The 16708-nt window shown below is 39.8% G+C and overlaps 1 protein-coding gene across 5 annotated transcripts in view; it reads right to left on the reverse strand.

Moving 5' to 3' along the window:
- Positions 1-16708, reverse strand: part of MYO1E (myosin IE) — a 108631-nt gene that overhangs the window by 37578 nt on the left and 54345 nt on the right. For all 5 annotated transcript variants that reach the window (XR_005602781.1, XR_005602782.1, XM_010390823.4 and 2 more), the window contains exons 2-4: positions 9120-9263; positions 7165-7254; positions 6192-6286 (exon numbers count right to left, since the gene is read on the reverse strand). Coding sequence is in view for 3 of the 5 variants with exons in the window: in XM_039557677.1 (XP_039413611.1) it covers positions 6192-6286; positions 7165-7254; positions 9120-9263 (329 nt within the window). In the remaining 2 variants the exon portion in view is untranslated. The remainder of the gene's footprint in view (positions 1-6191; positions 6287-7164; positions 7255-9119; positions 9264-16708) is intronic.

Below are 16708 nucleotides of genomic sequence, written 5' to 3' on the forward strand. Positions count from 1 at the left end.
TGCTTGAAACAGAATATGTGTGTTAAAAACTCAATTCCCATCTAAATTTAGGGGGATTTCAGGTCTTGACACAAAAACTAATTTGAAAATCTGAGCTGTGCATGCCATGCCAGATACCTACTTCATTTTAGTAGTTTTTTGTTTTAGGTGTTCCTGAATAAAATAATGAGGCATTATTAATCACATCCTGAATGACGGAAGAACTACCTTCCTGTTCCTATGCCTCTTGACACAGGGTACAAGGAGTCTTAATATCCCATACTAGCTCTCACAATTCCTTCCTTCCTTTATATTTCACTTCAACGGTGAATGGTGTTTACAACATCAGCAGCTTTGCCTTCTTGCAATCAGTAAGTTTCTCAAGAAGGAAAGAAGACCGGCATGCCAGACAAACCAATCTCCCTTCACTTCATCCCTTAAAGCTAACTTCATTTCAACAGAATTCCTCCAGACTTAGTAAACTTTGGTGCAAGTCAGCTCTGACCTTAATGCATGTCCCATGACCTGGACAACTACACCAAAGCAAGAAGACCAACGCACAGATGTTGGTTCAATGTCACAAAAAAGAGCTAAATTAGTCTTCTCTTTTATGAAAATCTGTGCTATCTTTAAACTTCTGAATAATTTCAGTGAATGTTGTTGACTCTTCTATCCTGTGCCCACTTGTTCCTGGATATGGATCAAATGCACATCTTTTCCTGCACAAATTTTAGCTACCTCTGCCAAAGAAACATCAGCATGTCCTGCACAGGAAGGGACTCACTGAGAATGAACAACTCAGAGCTCCCTATCAGCATGACTAATAGAGACATTTTTAAAGGTTTCATTCTGAAAAAACTCCCCAAACTGCCAAGCTGCAAATGTAATTTTACATCTTTAAAGCTTCCAAACACTACAGAAATACTGAAAGGCTTTTATAAATTATTTTCTGAGAAATGTTTTTGTGCTTTTGTCTTCTCCTGACTACAGTTTTACAGATCAAACTGAAAACTTGAAAAGGTGAAAAAGTACTTATTGAGCATCCATTTGTGGAGCACAGACCACTTTTATTATTATTCTTCTGAATCACCTTTTCCAAACAACCAAGAAAGCCTGTATTATGGATATCTACCACATTTACAGGGACAGACTTTGATGAATGGCAAACTGCTTTTAGAAGTTCAAACCATGAATAGTTCAATAATTAAAATAACATTTCTTCAAAATCTGCTGGCAGTAAATTTGTTCTTCCTGTTGTACAACCAGACAAATTGAAACTGAATCATACTCTGAGCTTACAAATTACAATTTTCAAATGAGTACAGGGGAGGATCCAGGGCCAAACACAACACCTGAATTTGATCAGGTATTATTTAGCACACAGTAAAAATATAACACATTTCTGTTAAGATTTTCTTCAATGCATCCATTATCCTTCTCCTCCTTGCTCAAATTAAGTGTGGCTTGTATTTCTTACTCCATAGTGTCTGCCACAGAACTGACCTGGAGCAATAAGGCTCCGTTTTATTGTTAGTCACTGTTTCAATGTAAGTGGTCCTTCCTAGTAAATTAATTTGGCTGAAAGATTGCCTTCCAGAGTTTACTTTAAATTTATGCATGCATACACTGGTTTTCAGTTTTATGTTTTTATTGATCAAAGACCAGCAAATTGCTCCAATTAAGCTAGAATTAAACAAGAAGATGCATTATTTATGAACCAAAGCAGCTTTATCTGATGGGATGGTATCCTGCCCCCAGTAAAGCTCAGGTATTCAAATGGAACAGGGAAATTGTGGCATTCCTGCCAAATGATATTCATACAGCTTCTTTGTATAAATCTGACTGCTCTGCTGTTATTAAAACTATTTTAAGAAGATGTAAGAATCATCTAACTTGGTAGTTTGAAGTATGTTGCAAGTATGGAGGTTTTGAAAGCTTGAAAAAAATTCTTAAAATGGCTTAAAGTGGATTGTGGTATTGACAATTTTCTCAGAGACTTTTCTTGCTAAAAGTAAAACCATCACATAGTCTCAAACACTAACAAAATTTACAATGTTTTGAAAGATGTATTGTTTCTTCTAGCACTATCTGCCACTTCAGAAAAATGACATTTTCTTCCACCAAGTCAATTAATGCTTAGCTGAAATCAGAATAAGACTACAAATGCAGAAGGAAATTGTTTTGCTCCTTGCTTCCTTCCCAGAGGAAGGAATCAGTGATTACAGAAGCAAGATCTGATACACAGTGTCATCCTTCTCTCTAAAATGAATTTTCTGAGTGACATTTGATATGGTATCCATGGCTGTAGAACAATACAAGTGATGCTTATCTACATTGCCAGGACAATGTAGAAATTTTAATACCAAGTATTTATAAAGAACTCTTCAATCTGCCAGTAAAGAACACTGTATATGTAAAATACTCTGATGTGTTTGGATAAGCTTTATAGCTTGTTTACACAGAAAATTTACCTTCTGCAATTATGTTCAGAGAAATGTCAGTAGCACTACTTCAGTGAAATATTTTTCCCTTCTGAATCAGAGAACCTAACTTTTCTTACTGTGTTAGATTTTTGTTTCTACCACTTCCTCATTAAAATTCAACCATACTTCCAGTCGGGTTCTCTACAGACATTTTAGAATGATCAGTCATCTGAGTCTTCTGGAAAGCTGAGATACAGAAGCTGACTAGAAATCTCTTATTAAATTTTCAACTTAATAGATTTAAGATAGACATGAGCTGTTCACTAAAAGCTGTTGGGGTAAATGATCTTTTCATTAACACATATTTATAGTATATTAGATGCACTGACTTTTTAGATATCATACACTGCTTTCCTGGACTCAAATGTCACCACACAAATGCCAAATGTAAACTGAAACTACAAACAAGAAAAACTGCTTTAAAGCAACAGCAACATCTCCTGGCAGGGATCACAGAATCAAAGTGAAATTAAAGTCCTCAGCTTTATAGAAAGGTAAAACCTTAACAACACTCTGAAGAAATGCATTTATTGCTACATAATAGAAAAATATTAATCATAACCTCCACTCTCTTAATTAAAGGACAGCGATAGCTCAAAAGGAATTAAAAGACACGAGACAATCCTTCATAATTAAAATCTTGACTGCACAACTTGTTGATAGTCCGGAAGGGCTGCCATGTCACATGGGGGAGAAATGCCAACAGTCTGTTTTAACTGCCACCGATGAGCTTAGCTCAAGAAAGTTCTAAATTAAATATCATGCCTCAGTAAAACATAAGCTTAATAAGAAATAAAGTCCAGCTTAGCTGTGTTAAGTCTGTGAGTGAACTTCTGCCCATGCACGCGGCCAGGGAAGACCTGGGGGCACTACTCCCTCTTCCCACCTAAGCACACCCTGCTCCTGGATTCAGCCCAGCTCGGAGGCAGCCCATGAATAACCTCATTGTTTATTTACTCTGCAGCAGCCATGCAAAGCAGCTCAGCTATGATTAGACATGTGCACATGTAATTTTCTTAACACGTATGCAAATATGCTGAAATTACTCAGCTAATGAAAATGCCTTCCCTGGCCTTGGAAAGGTTGTTTGGTAACAATTTTTCTTTTAAAATTAGTATTATCATATGAAAAGAGATTATTTTTGGTTGCCACCTATCCAGCCTTTCCAAGAATTGCATTTTCTTTTGGATCTGCTTTCCCAGTTCATTCACTAACTTTTGAAGAAGATGAGTTTTTCTAACAGTGTCTAAATACATTTGGAATTAATGTCCAGGCAAAAGGTGCTCTGCCCACATTAGGGACCCTGCTTCACCTGCCTGGAAACACACATCTAGTCTGTGGGAATGAATTTTTCCTCCCAGGTTTGGCGGCAGATGCCACAGGTGCCCAAAGCATACAGAGGGAGGACACAGCAGGTGTGCATCAGCCCCTTCCCCACCATCCTTGTGTCTCCATTCCAGAGGCTCCATATGCAACAGAAGCCAGACTTAGCCTTTGTGATCTGTGAATAGGTCCAGTCTATACCTTATTTCTTACCTTCTCTCTTTGCAAACCTTTCTTTAGTGGGAAATCTGCCATCTTGAAGAGGAAAAAGAAGGAAAAACCTGGGTATTAGCTGGTTCTGCTCCACCAGGGATTTTCAGTGGAGTCACTCCAAATTTAGACTAGTTACGAAGAAGAGAAGCAAGCAGCACCTCACTATAACATACTGTTATCATCGCTCATCTTCCGCAGGACAGATTTTTACAACAAAAGTGATGTTTCACTGAACACAAAGGTTCATTTGGAGCTGTTTATGCTCAGCAGCTTCTGTGGTACTGACAACAGACAGAGCTGTGTCTCAATTTTTTGAGAATCACCAGTTTAGGGGCAGAAACAGTAAAGCCCTTGGCAGCTATCAAGTGAAACTGATGGAGTGGTAGCAGACACTAAGTTAGGCAGAACATTCATTTCACTCAAGAGCAGCATCCTGGGAGCTGCCAGTCTGCAGCAATTTCAGTGCCTTCTGGTCCCCACAATAAAACATGAAGCAAGCAAACTCCAAGAAATTTATTTCTAAAGCCAGCCCTGGTTGTTGGAAATAGTGATGACATTAAATCAGAAAATATAAGATGTATCTAAACAGCTTAAATCAAATGTGGTCCAAAGGATTAAAATATCAACCAAACAATAGATATTTAATGAGCAGCTGAGTTGATTTATTATTTATAAATGTAATTTCTAGGTGTCCTAAAAAACCAAAAACTGTGAGGAAAACTACTTTTAAGTCTACTCTGCAGTTTCTACAGTGTCTGTAACAAGAATATCAAAGGAAAAATAAATGTGTATAAAGGAAAAAAGTCTCTGAAATGTCCCTTGTAAATATGATCCTTCTTGTTTCAGTTTTGCAGTAGATTTCAATTAACTCCTGCAGTCTATGACTAGGCCCTGCACACACTGAGGGAAGTTTCACTTTGCACATACAAAATGCACATTCCAAAGAGCATTCAAGTACATCATCCAGCATTCAAGTACAAGAACTGTCACGTAAAATTAAAACTCTAAGTCTGTATCTCAGATCTGTTATCTCTGCTCTCTCACAATGTGACTCGCTGCATGCACTGCACTGTGGGGCACAGCACAGGATCGAAAAGTAGGGTTTTTAATCACAATCCACAACAGCTCAAAGATTTTCACTGTAAATTCAGCTTCATGTGAAACATCCCACTCTCTGGGATGTTACTTTGTGACAAAAGCAAAATAAATCCCAATTTTACCTGTTCCTAACAGGTCTCAATTTGACTACATGTGCCTAGTAAACTTCAGCACAGCAACAGGCATCAGTTTTCCAGAGAGAAAGACTGAGCTCAGGGAACAATTCAGCCATCCCAGTGACAGCCAGGAGAGCTCTGAGCTTTTTGTTTCCTATGGCACCAGGCTGTCCCAGGGACCCAGGAACAGAGAGGCCCTCCTTGGACACAGCAAACTGTTACCACCTGTTTTGGTCTTCCCACGTGTAAAATCCCTGCACAGCCCCTGGGAGGCCCCACCCTGCTCTGGGTAAAGGGCAGCTCCATGCTGCACTCAACCTCCCCAGCAGCCCTGCAAGAAGGGAACTCAGAAGGGGCAGAGGGTACCAGCTGCAGGATCCTGCAGTTCTTGCTCTCCACACGTTTTCTTTTATCATACACCACCTATAAAACCCTCGATGAGAACAAAGCATAAAGTCTACTCCCAAAATTCACTCTGTCACTTAAATAATGCCTGTCATTGAAAAAGTTGAGTAATAATTCTACAGTGAATTTCATCACTTAATAATTAAAATAGACTAACAGTGAAGATGAAATTAATTTCCCAGTATCCCTCTCCTCCTTTTGTCTCTGAGTGAATGCAAGTAAAACTCCAAAAGGAACAAAAGACCACGATAAATGCAGTCCATGTGGGATTGCTGAATTTAACAGTATCTGTGGTTGTACAGTTGTAAATCCAGCCCCCTCATGCAGTCATTCGAGCTGTTATAATTTTGGTTTTGGAGAAGAAGCTGGCTGTGTAAGAGAGTTCTCATGGTTAAGCTATCATCAGGATTTTACTGGAAAACAAAAAGGAGGGTCAGAAAATACTTAGCTATCCTAGAAAATCCCAAAATGTGAACATGGATAGAAGATTTTTAATGATATAATAAACTTTTTTGCTTCTTCAAGTTAAAACACCGTAAGAAAACAAATTGTTTTTTACAGATCTTTTTCTTACCTAATAATGACACACTGATTTTCTCTGTCAATAATCATGTTTCTGTACATGCTGTCTGCAAGAGCATAAATATGTGGTGGATTTTCATACTGTGCCTAGGAGGGGAAATAAAGATTAATTTTTCAAGACAACATTAAAAAATGCAGAAAGAGCAAAATAAATACGTATCTAAATTGGAAGGGTTATTTTCCTGGGAAGAAAAAATTCTGAATAGCACTTTATAGTTAATTTTCCCCAAGAATTTTTTGGTACATTTAATAAAAACAAACCAAAGTCTCTGGACTTTGTTAGTGGTCTTTCTCTCATCCACAATTTTCTCCTAAACTATTGCAAACACCCTGTTCTAAAAATGGCCTCTGCATGAAATGTATTACTTGTCCAAAGGAAACTCACATAATTTAAGCCTATCTCACCAGTGATCAATGTGCTAACAAGCCAGCACTCAGAGCCTGGTGCCTCGGGTCCCATTCTCATCCAGTGGGCCATTCAAACCCAAGTTTCCCTGAGTGGACACACCCAACTTGAGGAGGAAATTGAATTTTAAGTCCCTAATGTTCTTGTGCTGACTCGCTCTTCAAGCTGTATTTTCAAAAGTGGCATCTAATTTTGGCACCTCAATTTTTTTTACTGTTCTTGTCCAGTTAGAGAGTTCTGAAATCACAGTCTCCAAATCCACTAATGGCCATTTTGTGCATACGACAGCTTAAAAACCGCCTTTGCAGGAGCAGGGACACGTCAAGGAGAGAAACCTGATATGGATTAGAGCTAATCAGTACAAGTATTTTCTTGAAATACTGATCTTATATTCCAAGGAGGTCAATTTGAAGACTAGGTCTATGGTAATGGCTATCTGCCAAGTTCTCCCAGGCAAACACGATGCTAGCAGAAACAAATGGTTCCAAGTGTTAAACTGTGTAGAATAATATTTCCAAGCCCCTGAATACTGCACTATATTTTAGACTGCTTTACTTACTGCTCCTTGGTACATTTCAATTTCCTTTTCCCCAAAATATGGCATTTGCTTGAAAGGATTCACAGAGATTAATACGGAGCCAATGTACGTCTGCATTCAGAAGTAGTTAAGGTAACTACAGTTTCATAAAGTATTATCTTACTACTAGTGACAACTTTTCCACCTATTACATAATACTTCAAATAACAGTAAAACATCCAACAGCTTACAACAATTGTTAATAAAAATTAAATTAGCAGGCTTACAAGAATATAAACATATCATTCAATTGGAATATTTTCATATTATCTTATTTTAAGGCAAGCTAAGTACAGAAACGTATTAAAGGCCAAATCATGACACATCTTGAATAAAAATACAGAAAAGAAATGGCATATTTGAACTGGTTTTAGTCCTTCATAACTGAGGAGACTGTATTGTCAGTATTAGAAAATATTGGTTTGACCTTTGCAGAATACAATGCAGTGACACATTCTGATCTCACAGGACAGTGCTGAGCAAGCAGAGCCGGATGGAAATGGCCACCGCCAAGCTAAATTAGACAATTACTCAGCTGCATGCACTGGGGGGGGTACTGGGGGAATTGGGTAATTCAGGCTGTGGTGTTATTTTATGAGTGAAACTATTAACAGTCCCTCGGAGTCCTCTCCTGCAGGCTGCCCTGTACCAAGACACTCAATTTCAACCATTATTAGAATTTTTGCAAGATTTTTAATATAATATTTCCCTAGTCTGCATTCAGCTGCACATGACCTGCATTTCAAATACTTCATAAACCTTTGGAACTACAGCTGCAGTGTACACATAGGAAGCACCTGATAGTAATTCACAGGCATCAGTATCACTTTTCATTGAGCTGGGAGTTAGCAACAAGCCCACACCTGTGGGTCCAAAATGTTGTACTGCAGTTTCATTAACAACCTGGAATTGTTCACAGGCAAGCTTGCTAGCTAAGCTTTCTGTACAAAGTAGGAAAATTAACCTATTCAGCTGGATTGTCCTATGTAGGAATCTACTACTGTGGTGCCATGGCACAAAAGGTAATGTATTAGAGAAGAACTGCAACTCAATGAACATAACTTCTATAATATTAATTTGAAATGCTTTCTTAATAAATTTTTAATTTAATTCAAAAAGAGTGACAACATCTGGGTCTTGAATATAATAAATCAATTACTCATTGTGTCAGTATAAACACTTGAAGCATCAGTTTTCTGTTGGTAAACAATACCAGCATTTTCTGGGATCATTCCGTCATCTCTGTACAATGTAGCACTGAGAAATGTTCATTCATGGGTGGACACACAAACAATTCAAATATTCAAGAGATGATCTTCATCTTTGAATGAAAAGCCTTCACAGAACTGCAAAAGGAGTCCTCCCTACATGAGGGAAGACTGATCCCTCAATGCGACCCTTGGAAAACACCCTTATGCCTGCTTCAGCAGAAAGATCATGTTAACTTCGCTATTTTTACAAGAAAGAAAAACCATCATCCCATGATTCACAGTATTAGCAGTTCCAGAATAAGTTGTAAATGGGGTTATGTCACAGAAGAAATGCTATTTTGAAAGCATTCGAATTTTGGAGGTATAGAACACATCAATAAATGTACACACATCTAAAACCTATTAATTCTTGCTCTCAGAAGTAGCATTACTTCAGGAGGCTTCAGGGGCCACGTGAATGTATAACTATATGGAGGTACAATCTTCAACACTGGCAAGAACAATTCCAAATATTAAAAAGAGTATCTTAAAATAATTTTTACTATCTTAATTTCAACCCTCATAATTAGCTGAGTTTTCAAAGCATTTTGTGTTCTCTCAGGAGAAGTGTCACACGAACTGTTCAGCATCTTTGAGTAATCTGCCTAAAGAGAATACATACATATGTAATTAGTGTCACGTTGGCTCAGCAAGGCCACAGGGCCCCACAAAACCAACAAAGGATACAAAAATATAGTCATCCATGTATCGTTTCTTTAGGTTCTCCACTATGGAATCCTCAGTGATTTTGGAAAGCAGGACCATATCATCCACTCCACTGTGCTTGACATTGTGGCTCTGCCAGTGGTATCTGTAGTGTCCTTTGCTGCCCTGCAGGAAAGCACAATGAACATCACAAAGGTTACTGCATTTCTCATCAGCATTAAGTAACTGAAAACCATTATTCAAATTCCAGCTTCCCAAATATTTTTTTCCATTGAATTCTATTCCTTGATCCAGGCATTCTATAAAGGTATACATAAATGGTGTCAGCTGACTTGCCTCCGCACTGTTAAAGAATTGCACTGCGCCCCAAAACTAGAAGGTAATTCAATAGGGTTTTGTGACCACCTACACACAGAATGGATTTCAGATGGCAGACATTTTTAAATCTAATAGAAAAAAAACCCCAATTATTCCAACTGAGATGCAGCTATTGGAAGCTAAGGATGCAAAAATTACACTCCTACAGTGCAACTATTACCAGTGAGGATAATTACCATCACCACAGTGAATTCTTCATCCTTTACAGTCTTTTAAGTCAAAGCTGCACATATGCTGTTACTGGGAGGGAAGCTGTGAGCCTGCTGCAGTTAAGTATTCAGGGATGTTCTGCAAATTATGTACCCCAGCTTGTCGGCTGCGTGTCTTCACAGTCCCTTTTGATCTGTTAGTCACCATGCTTAACTGACATCTAAATAGTCTCTCCCCACACACAGAGACTACTATTTCAGGATGCTACTAAAACACGTGACATTTCATGCTGTACCACTTGAAATCAAAATCTGTTTTTCTTCCAGCTGATTTGAACTGTAGTTTGGTTCCATGGATACACCCACAAACAGATTTAAATCCAGTCAACATCAAGGCTATTAATTCAGCTATAAATCTGCTCTCCAAACCCAAACCTATTTTCTGTAGACTGGCAGACAATGCTGATGGAGTTCTGATCTCTTGCCTTTTTCTACCTAATTTTTGCTTACACAATACTGAAATTAGTGATGCTGGAATTAGCACATTTAACACTGAGAAGTGATCAAGTATGCTGTCATGGAAGATGTGGCCAACAAAATGCCAATTCTGCAAATTCCCCTCATTCTTTAATACTACAGTTTGTAACAACGTGATTTAACTACACTGCTCTGGTGTACATCATACAGGATCAAGTCACATTCACCAGAATACAAGCAATTTATTATAAAGTATGTGCATTATTTTATTCTGCAAAAATTTTACAGGCTAACTAAAAAAATTTAGGTACTCTGAACACTTCAGCTGCATTGGTATTTTGAAATGGGACATCAGCAACTTACAGAGGGGCAACTTTTGTGTGTACACAGTTCTGCAGGAGCAAATGACCCACACGACTGTACTAACACCAAGTGCTACAGCAGGCCTACAGCCTGGCTTTGTCTCGCCTTGACTGACACAAAAACCAAAGACCAACCAGATTTTTACTACAAGTTAAATTAACTTGCACTAAACCCTGCTACTGAAGACAGCACAGAAGCTGTAGGCTTTATGTGTCTTTTCTCTTACATCTCCAGCCATTGCTAGCCTGATGCAGATCCACCACTACCAACACCAATGGAGAACAGTTGCAAACTTAAATCAAAAAAATGCTTTCAAATATAGTACAGCAGAGGTAAATAAGTCTGAAAACAATCTCAGCAATTTGCTTGAACATCCACAAGTGTACATGAGCTTCAATAAAATAGTAACTTCAAACTAGTTTAGTTTGTGCGAACCTTGTCACTTTTCTATCTGTACAATGAAAGCAGTGATCTGGAAGCACTGAAAAAACAAAGTTGGGGGTTTTTTTTTGTTTTTTTGGTTTTTTTTTTTTTTTAAATTGTCATAAAACATGTGACTGAATATTATTTGAAGCTTGGGGTATTGGAGAAAACAGAAGTCCAATGGAGAAGCATAATTTCCTTCTGTGCACTCATCAGCTATTTGTGGTATTACACTTGGAAAAGGGAACTGCCAGGATGGACAAAAAGGTACAAGTATCAAAATAAATACAGATAATTAGATTGTTCACAAAGCTATACAGAATGTAGTTTAGTATCATATAACAGAGTAAGCTACAGAAAACGTATAAGAAATGAGACTGGGAAAACAATCAAATGTCCCTTTGGAAGCCATGGCATCAAACCCAGTGAGCTCAATGAGCACAAAGCTTGCAAAGCCACGGGATACATGGAAAATGTGCACACTGCCTGCAAAACAGCAGCTTTATGCAAGTCAGTGACTGTTGCTGACTGTGATTAAGCCACACACAGGACCAGGCCAAAGGGTTCTTCCCCAAAAGCACTGGGAGCCAGCAGGGAAGAAAGGGGGGCTGTGCCAGGGTGGCCCAACTCCCCTGAGAGCAGCTCTGCCCTGAGCTCCCGCCCACCTCTAATCACAGCAGCAATCAAATCTGAGAGCCTCAGGACCACAGACACACTGCAAACCGTGCAGAGGTCTAAGAAAAAGGCAGCAACCTAAATACCCAATAAAGCAATGGCATAGAAGACAGCTGAGAGTCATGGCACTAAGTAGTTCCCAATAATATTGTAACTCAATTTAAATGGCAGTTTCATAGTAGTTTGGAATTATCCTTTTCCCTTCAAAACATGGCCTTAAATGCAAATGTGCAGAGAACCAGCAAAGCACCACCAGATTATTGTCAGACTTTTCCCTGGGATCTAGAAATAAGCCCAAGCTTTAGTAGTGCCTGAACAGCCATGGTTAAGTTTTGCTCTCACTCTTCCTTCTCCAGGAAGGTAATACCAGTGGGATGGCCAGGCACAGTGGCTACCACATCCTTGTCTGGGCAACAAAATAGGAAGTGTTTTGTCTAGAGTACACCACCCACTACCACGTTCTTGCCCTTCCAAGCATGAGCAATGACTATAGAGTCTAACCTGACTTTAGCAACTTCAGTCACTTCTAACTGGTACCACAACCACATCCAGCTAACAACTAACTGGTTTTTATAGAGTTTTGAAATGAAAACCAAAAATTTATAAAATCTTCCTATCATCAATCATCTGAAAAAACTCCACATCATAGCAATTATAAAAGCAACTCTTCATCTTTCTCCAGGCTCCGTATTTTCCAATAGTCAAGGCTATATGCTTAAAAATCACACTAATGATTTGTTCTTATTGCATATTTCTTGAGAATTTAAGCTTTTTTTTTAAAGAGAGCTTTCCATCCTCCAGATAAAAATGCAGCAGTCTAATATGGAGACAATTGACACCTGAGCTAGCGACCTGGTGTCCACTTGAACCTGCTTTGCAGAGTGCACTACGGCTAATTCACTCAGCTGCTAATTGCCCTCTGCTGTCCAGCACACAACACACTTCTCCCTCTACCCCTCTCCAGAGGGATCCTCCAGACACAGGCCAGGTCTCCTGGCCTGCTTGTGTCCTTCTTTCCCAGAAGGTTCTTCAGAGCCAGCAGCACAAGGCTGGCAGAGCTGCCCCACACCCAATGTCACAGCCAGGACCTGTTAACTCCGACAGAGCTCCCCTGGGGCACGGTCAGACATGGCCAACACAGCCCGAAGTCCAGCCCTGGGCCAAGCCATGCAGGTCAGATGTCAGCAAACAGCTACTTGGCTTCTCTTAGGTTTTCTCAGTGAAAGATGTGATCTAACTGTACAGTAAGTAAGCAAATAAAAGTCTTTGTGTCAGCACTAACAATGCTGAGCAGCTGGAAAAAGATGAGCTTGGCAGATTAGGAAAAATACAAAACACCAACCCCAAAACAAAAACACATCTCAACAGGCTGCTAAAAGCCACAGAAGTGGAAACACCAGTGTAGAACAACCTGGCTGCCAGGTCTCCCCCAGGCTCTTCCCGAGCTTCCAACCCCAGCACCTGACGTTGCGCAGGGAGTGGAGGCTGGACTGGCAAGGTTGCTGTTAAAGGCGTGTACCACACTGCTGTCAGCTGTTATTATTCATTTGGTTGCTGTTTTAGGCTCAAAATCAGATCTGCTCTGCACTGACAAGAATAATATTTACGAGTCACAAGATGACCCCGTGAGCTCAGGGCCTGCTGCTCCCAAGCCACAGCCTGAGGAGCACGGGCCCAGCTCCCCCCGGACTGCAGGGCCCCCTCAGCAACTCTGGGATCTCCAGCATCCGAACAGCCAGCACCCAGGAACCTTCAAAATTCATTCTGCTCTCACTCTGTGCATGTCCCTTAACACCCACTCATTAGAGATTAACACAACTGCTACATTAATACCAAGGAGGGGGATGCAAAATATATTCTATGTACTAAATACTGTCTGTGCTTTCTGTGCTACTTCTGGTACTGGCAGTACAATATGGTTAAAGCAGATCATTGTTTTGTTTGGAACTAATAATGAGTATGGATAAGGCATTTATTTACAGAATTTCTTTTTGCTGCCCTCCACCTTGTGTTACAGTAGCAACTGCTGGTTTCTTATTTTTACCTTTATTATTTTTTGTATATTTTTACATTATCCTAAGCAACATGTATTTGATGTATCTATAAAAATTGAGTCATGCTATGTCACATGGGTTTTCTTTTAACTGGAAAAAAAAGCAAATATTTTTGTATTTCAAGCTGTTTAAAAATAGTACATCTAAAAATAAAGCACTAAAAACAAGGGATCTGAAGAGATTGTATATTCTGCCCCTTGTTGCTCTTTGTCCATCAGAACTCTAGCTAAACTACAACCACCTACATGCCATCAAATAAACATTCTTCATTCCCACAAAGGGAAAAATTGCCACGCTGAATCTCTGACAGCTTTTTTCAGTAACAAACATCAATGTCCCATCACAATGCAGTAAGAGTGTCAACTGATCACAAGCATGACCTTTTCTTCCCCTTTTCAACTAACACAGTACTACTGCACAAATTCCTTGTAGTTATGGAACATGTGCCTACCTCCTCAGCTCAGTTTTATGAGCACAATAGAAAATGACATACACACACACACATTAGCCAAAGATGTCCTAAAACTGACAAAGCTGCACACCATTAACTTTAGACCTGACATCAATGCTTCTACAAATGGAGGCCTATCACCAGTCCCATACATACATAATTTGTATCAGTTTTTCCAGCTAACAGGAAAATAAACCCACGGCTTTCTGCAATGACATAATCTGTCAAAATTAGCAAACTTTTATAATCCACTTAAAGGAATCTTTCATGTATTTCTAAAAACTGAAAGGGTCTGCTGTTCTCAGAGAATATTGCAAAAATACTTAATGTGAATTTTGGTCCTTTACTGGGATAATCAAAACAGAGAAGCTATAGTGAACAAATGTGCTCCAAAATAGCTCTTGTATATCTTATGTTAGAAAAAATACGTATCGGCTGCAATGATGTGACCATATTTCAGAAAGGAAATTAAAGGAAGACAGCAGAAGCAGCAAGATGGACAAAGATAAAGGGCCATTTATTTAAATTTAACATGAGGGAAATATTAAGGGAGACGAAAAGCAATGCTTAAAGATTTGAGGAAATAGCAAAGCAAAAATACTGAGCATCTAAGCAGCAGAACAGACATCCCATACAGAGAACTAAAAATACCAAAAATTTATTAAGGAATGGAAACTACTAGCAGGTTAATAGCCAAAAAAACCAAAACCACAGCTAGGGAAATAAAATACTGAGGAAAAAAAATCCTGGGGGGAAAAGTCATCAGTTCTCATTGTTTGCTCTCAGACAGGGGTGGATTCAGCCCAACATGACCTGAAGGACTAACTCCAGAGCTGGTTACAGGCTGCAGGAGATCCCAGTGGTCAAACACCTGCTCCCATCAGCTCCTGTGCAGGTGCTGCTGCCTCAGCAGGACCTGGCCCCAGGGCAGCTCCTCACCACCACCTCCTACTCTGGGCTCTGGAGCCAGGGCCAGGATGAGGAGAAGAGACAGCAACCAGAGCCTGCTCACCCAGACAGCAAACGTATGCTCTAACAGAAGATGAGTTATGAGAACATGAGAGTCTACAGGATTTACACATCATGCTCATTTTCACAAGTCAGAAATGACACTGGCATTCTTCTAAGATAAGCAACAGGACATTACCAAAATAGAAGCTACTTCAGTATTTGACCACAAGGCTCATCTGTTGCATCAGTATCACAAAAAGGATCACTAAAAGTTTTGAAAGATTATTTTTAAAAAGGCACAGACACACGACAGACCGAAATAAGGACAGGAATGAGCTCAAGAGCAGATCATGCAAACGTGCCTAAGATTTTGAAATAAGTTACAGAGACCCTGGGCAGATACTGGAAAGCAGTTAATGAACTGTAAACTCCTACTTGCTTATCCCACAGCTTGTTGGGTGGCTTTGTCCTGATGTTCCAGGAAATAATCTTCCTAAGGAAACGCGATAGTGTTAAGGTTGACTTGCTCTTAGACATTTGCTGTCTTACTTTACTTATTGAACAGTCTCCAGAGCTGTTCTAAGTCTGACTTGTTCCTTGTGGCACAAGCGGCAAGATTTCTTGGGACTGGTGGATCAGTATAGGCCTGGCTGCCTTGCAACAGCAACTTTTAGCCCATGTATGCATGTGTATATACACCACCATCCCCCCCGTATGGCAATCACTGCACTGAGCAGCATTCATGCACACTAACTCTTCATCTGTGAATTGTATATGCAGTTTACATCTGTATATACCTACCATGCAATTTAAGAGATGTAAGAGAAAAATTAGAACAAACATTTTCATCTTGGCTGTCTCAATCCTGAAAGTGTAATAAAGACTTCATGTGTGTCACTCTTCTCCATTAAAAGCAGGTTACAAAATTAAAAGAGGTTTCTCCATTAAAAGGGGTTTAAGCAATCATACACCTTACACATAGTAGTATTATGGTCTTTAATTGAAAAAAATAGTTTGAAAACTCCCTAAGTAGATTCAGACAACATGCCACTGCCTTTGCTATAGCAGAGGACTGAGAATATTTTTCCTTGATCATCCTGAAAGTAAATAATAAACTGAAGTCCACTGGGAGCTTACCATGTGCTCTCCGGAGGGAAGAATCTCAGAGCAGTGTGACTCAAAGGCTGCACATGTGGGACCAGCACCTCAGCACGCGCTGGAGCAGGGAGAATGTGGATGCTGGGGTTCCTGCCACTGTGCTGGTGCCAGTGGAAAATTTCAGAGAAAGTAAAACCCCTGCCACATTACAAAAATACCATCCCAGCCATGTCCTGTTCTAGCTGATGTCAACACTCACTGCCCTGCCCCATCTCCCAGCTTTTGGAATCTCAGGCTTTAGCACCAAGCTGTAGACCATCAGGCCACAATCATCGCAGTGAATTCCTTTCTGCTCCGTCACTGCCCTCTTTGTATGGCTGCAGCTGTTCCTTTTCCCCTTCTCCTGACCCTTTCGTTCAGGGTAAATGAAGACATTTGTTTCCTTATCAGACTGATACTTCGAGACATTACCCTGAGAGTTTAAGGTGAAAGTCTGCCCCCGGCAGTATCTCCAGCTGACAATCCTGTGACTGAGGGTTTTACTGGGAAACGCCTGGTTACTCCTGGAGCCTCCAGTGACAATTCTGGGAC

This window comes from Corvus cornix, chromosome 10, assembly GCF_000738735.6.
Source record: "Corvus cornix cornix isolate S_Up_H32 chromosome 10, ASM73873v5, whole genome shotgun sequence".
Classification (NCBI taxonomy): domain Eukaryota; kingdom Metazoa; phylum Chordata; class Aves; order Passeriformes; family Corvidae; genus Corvus; species Corvus cornix.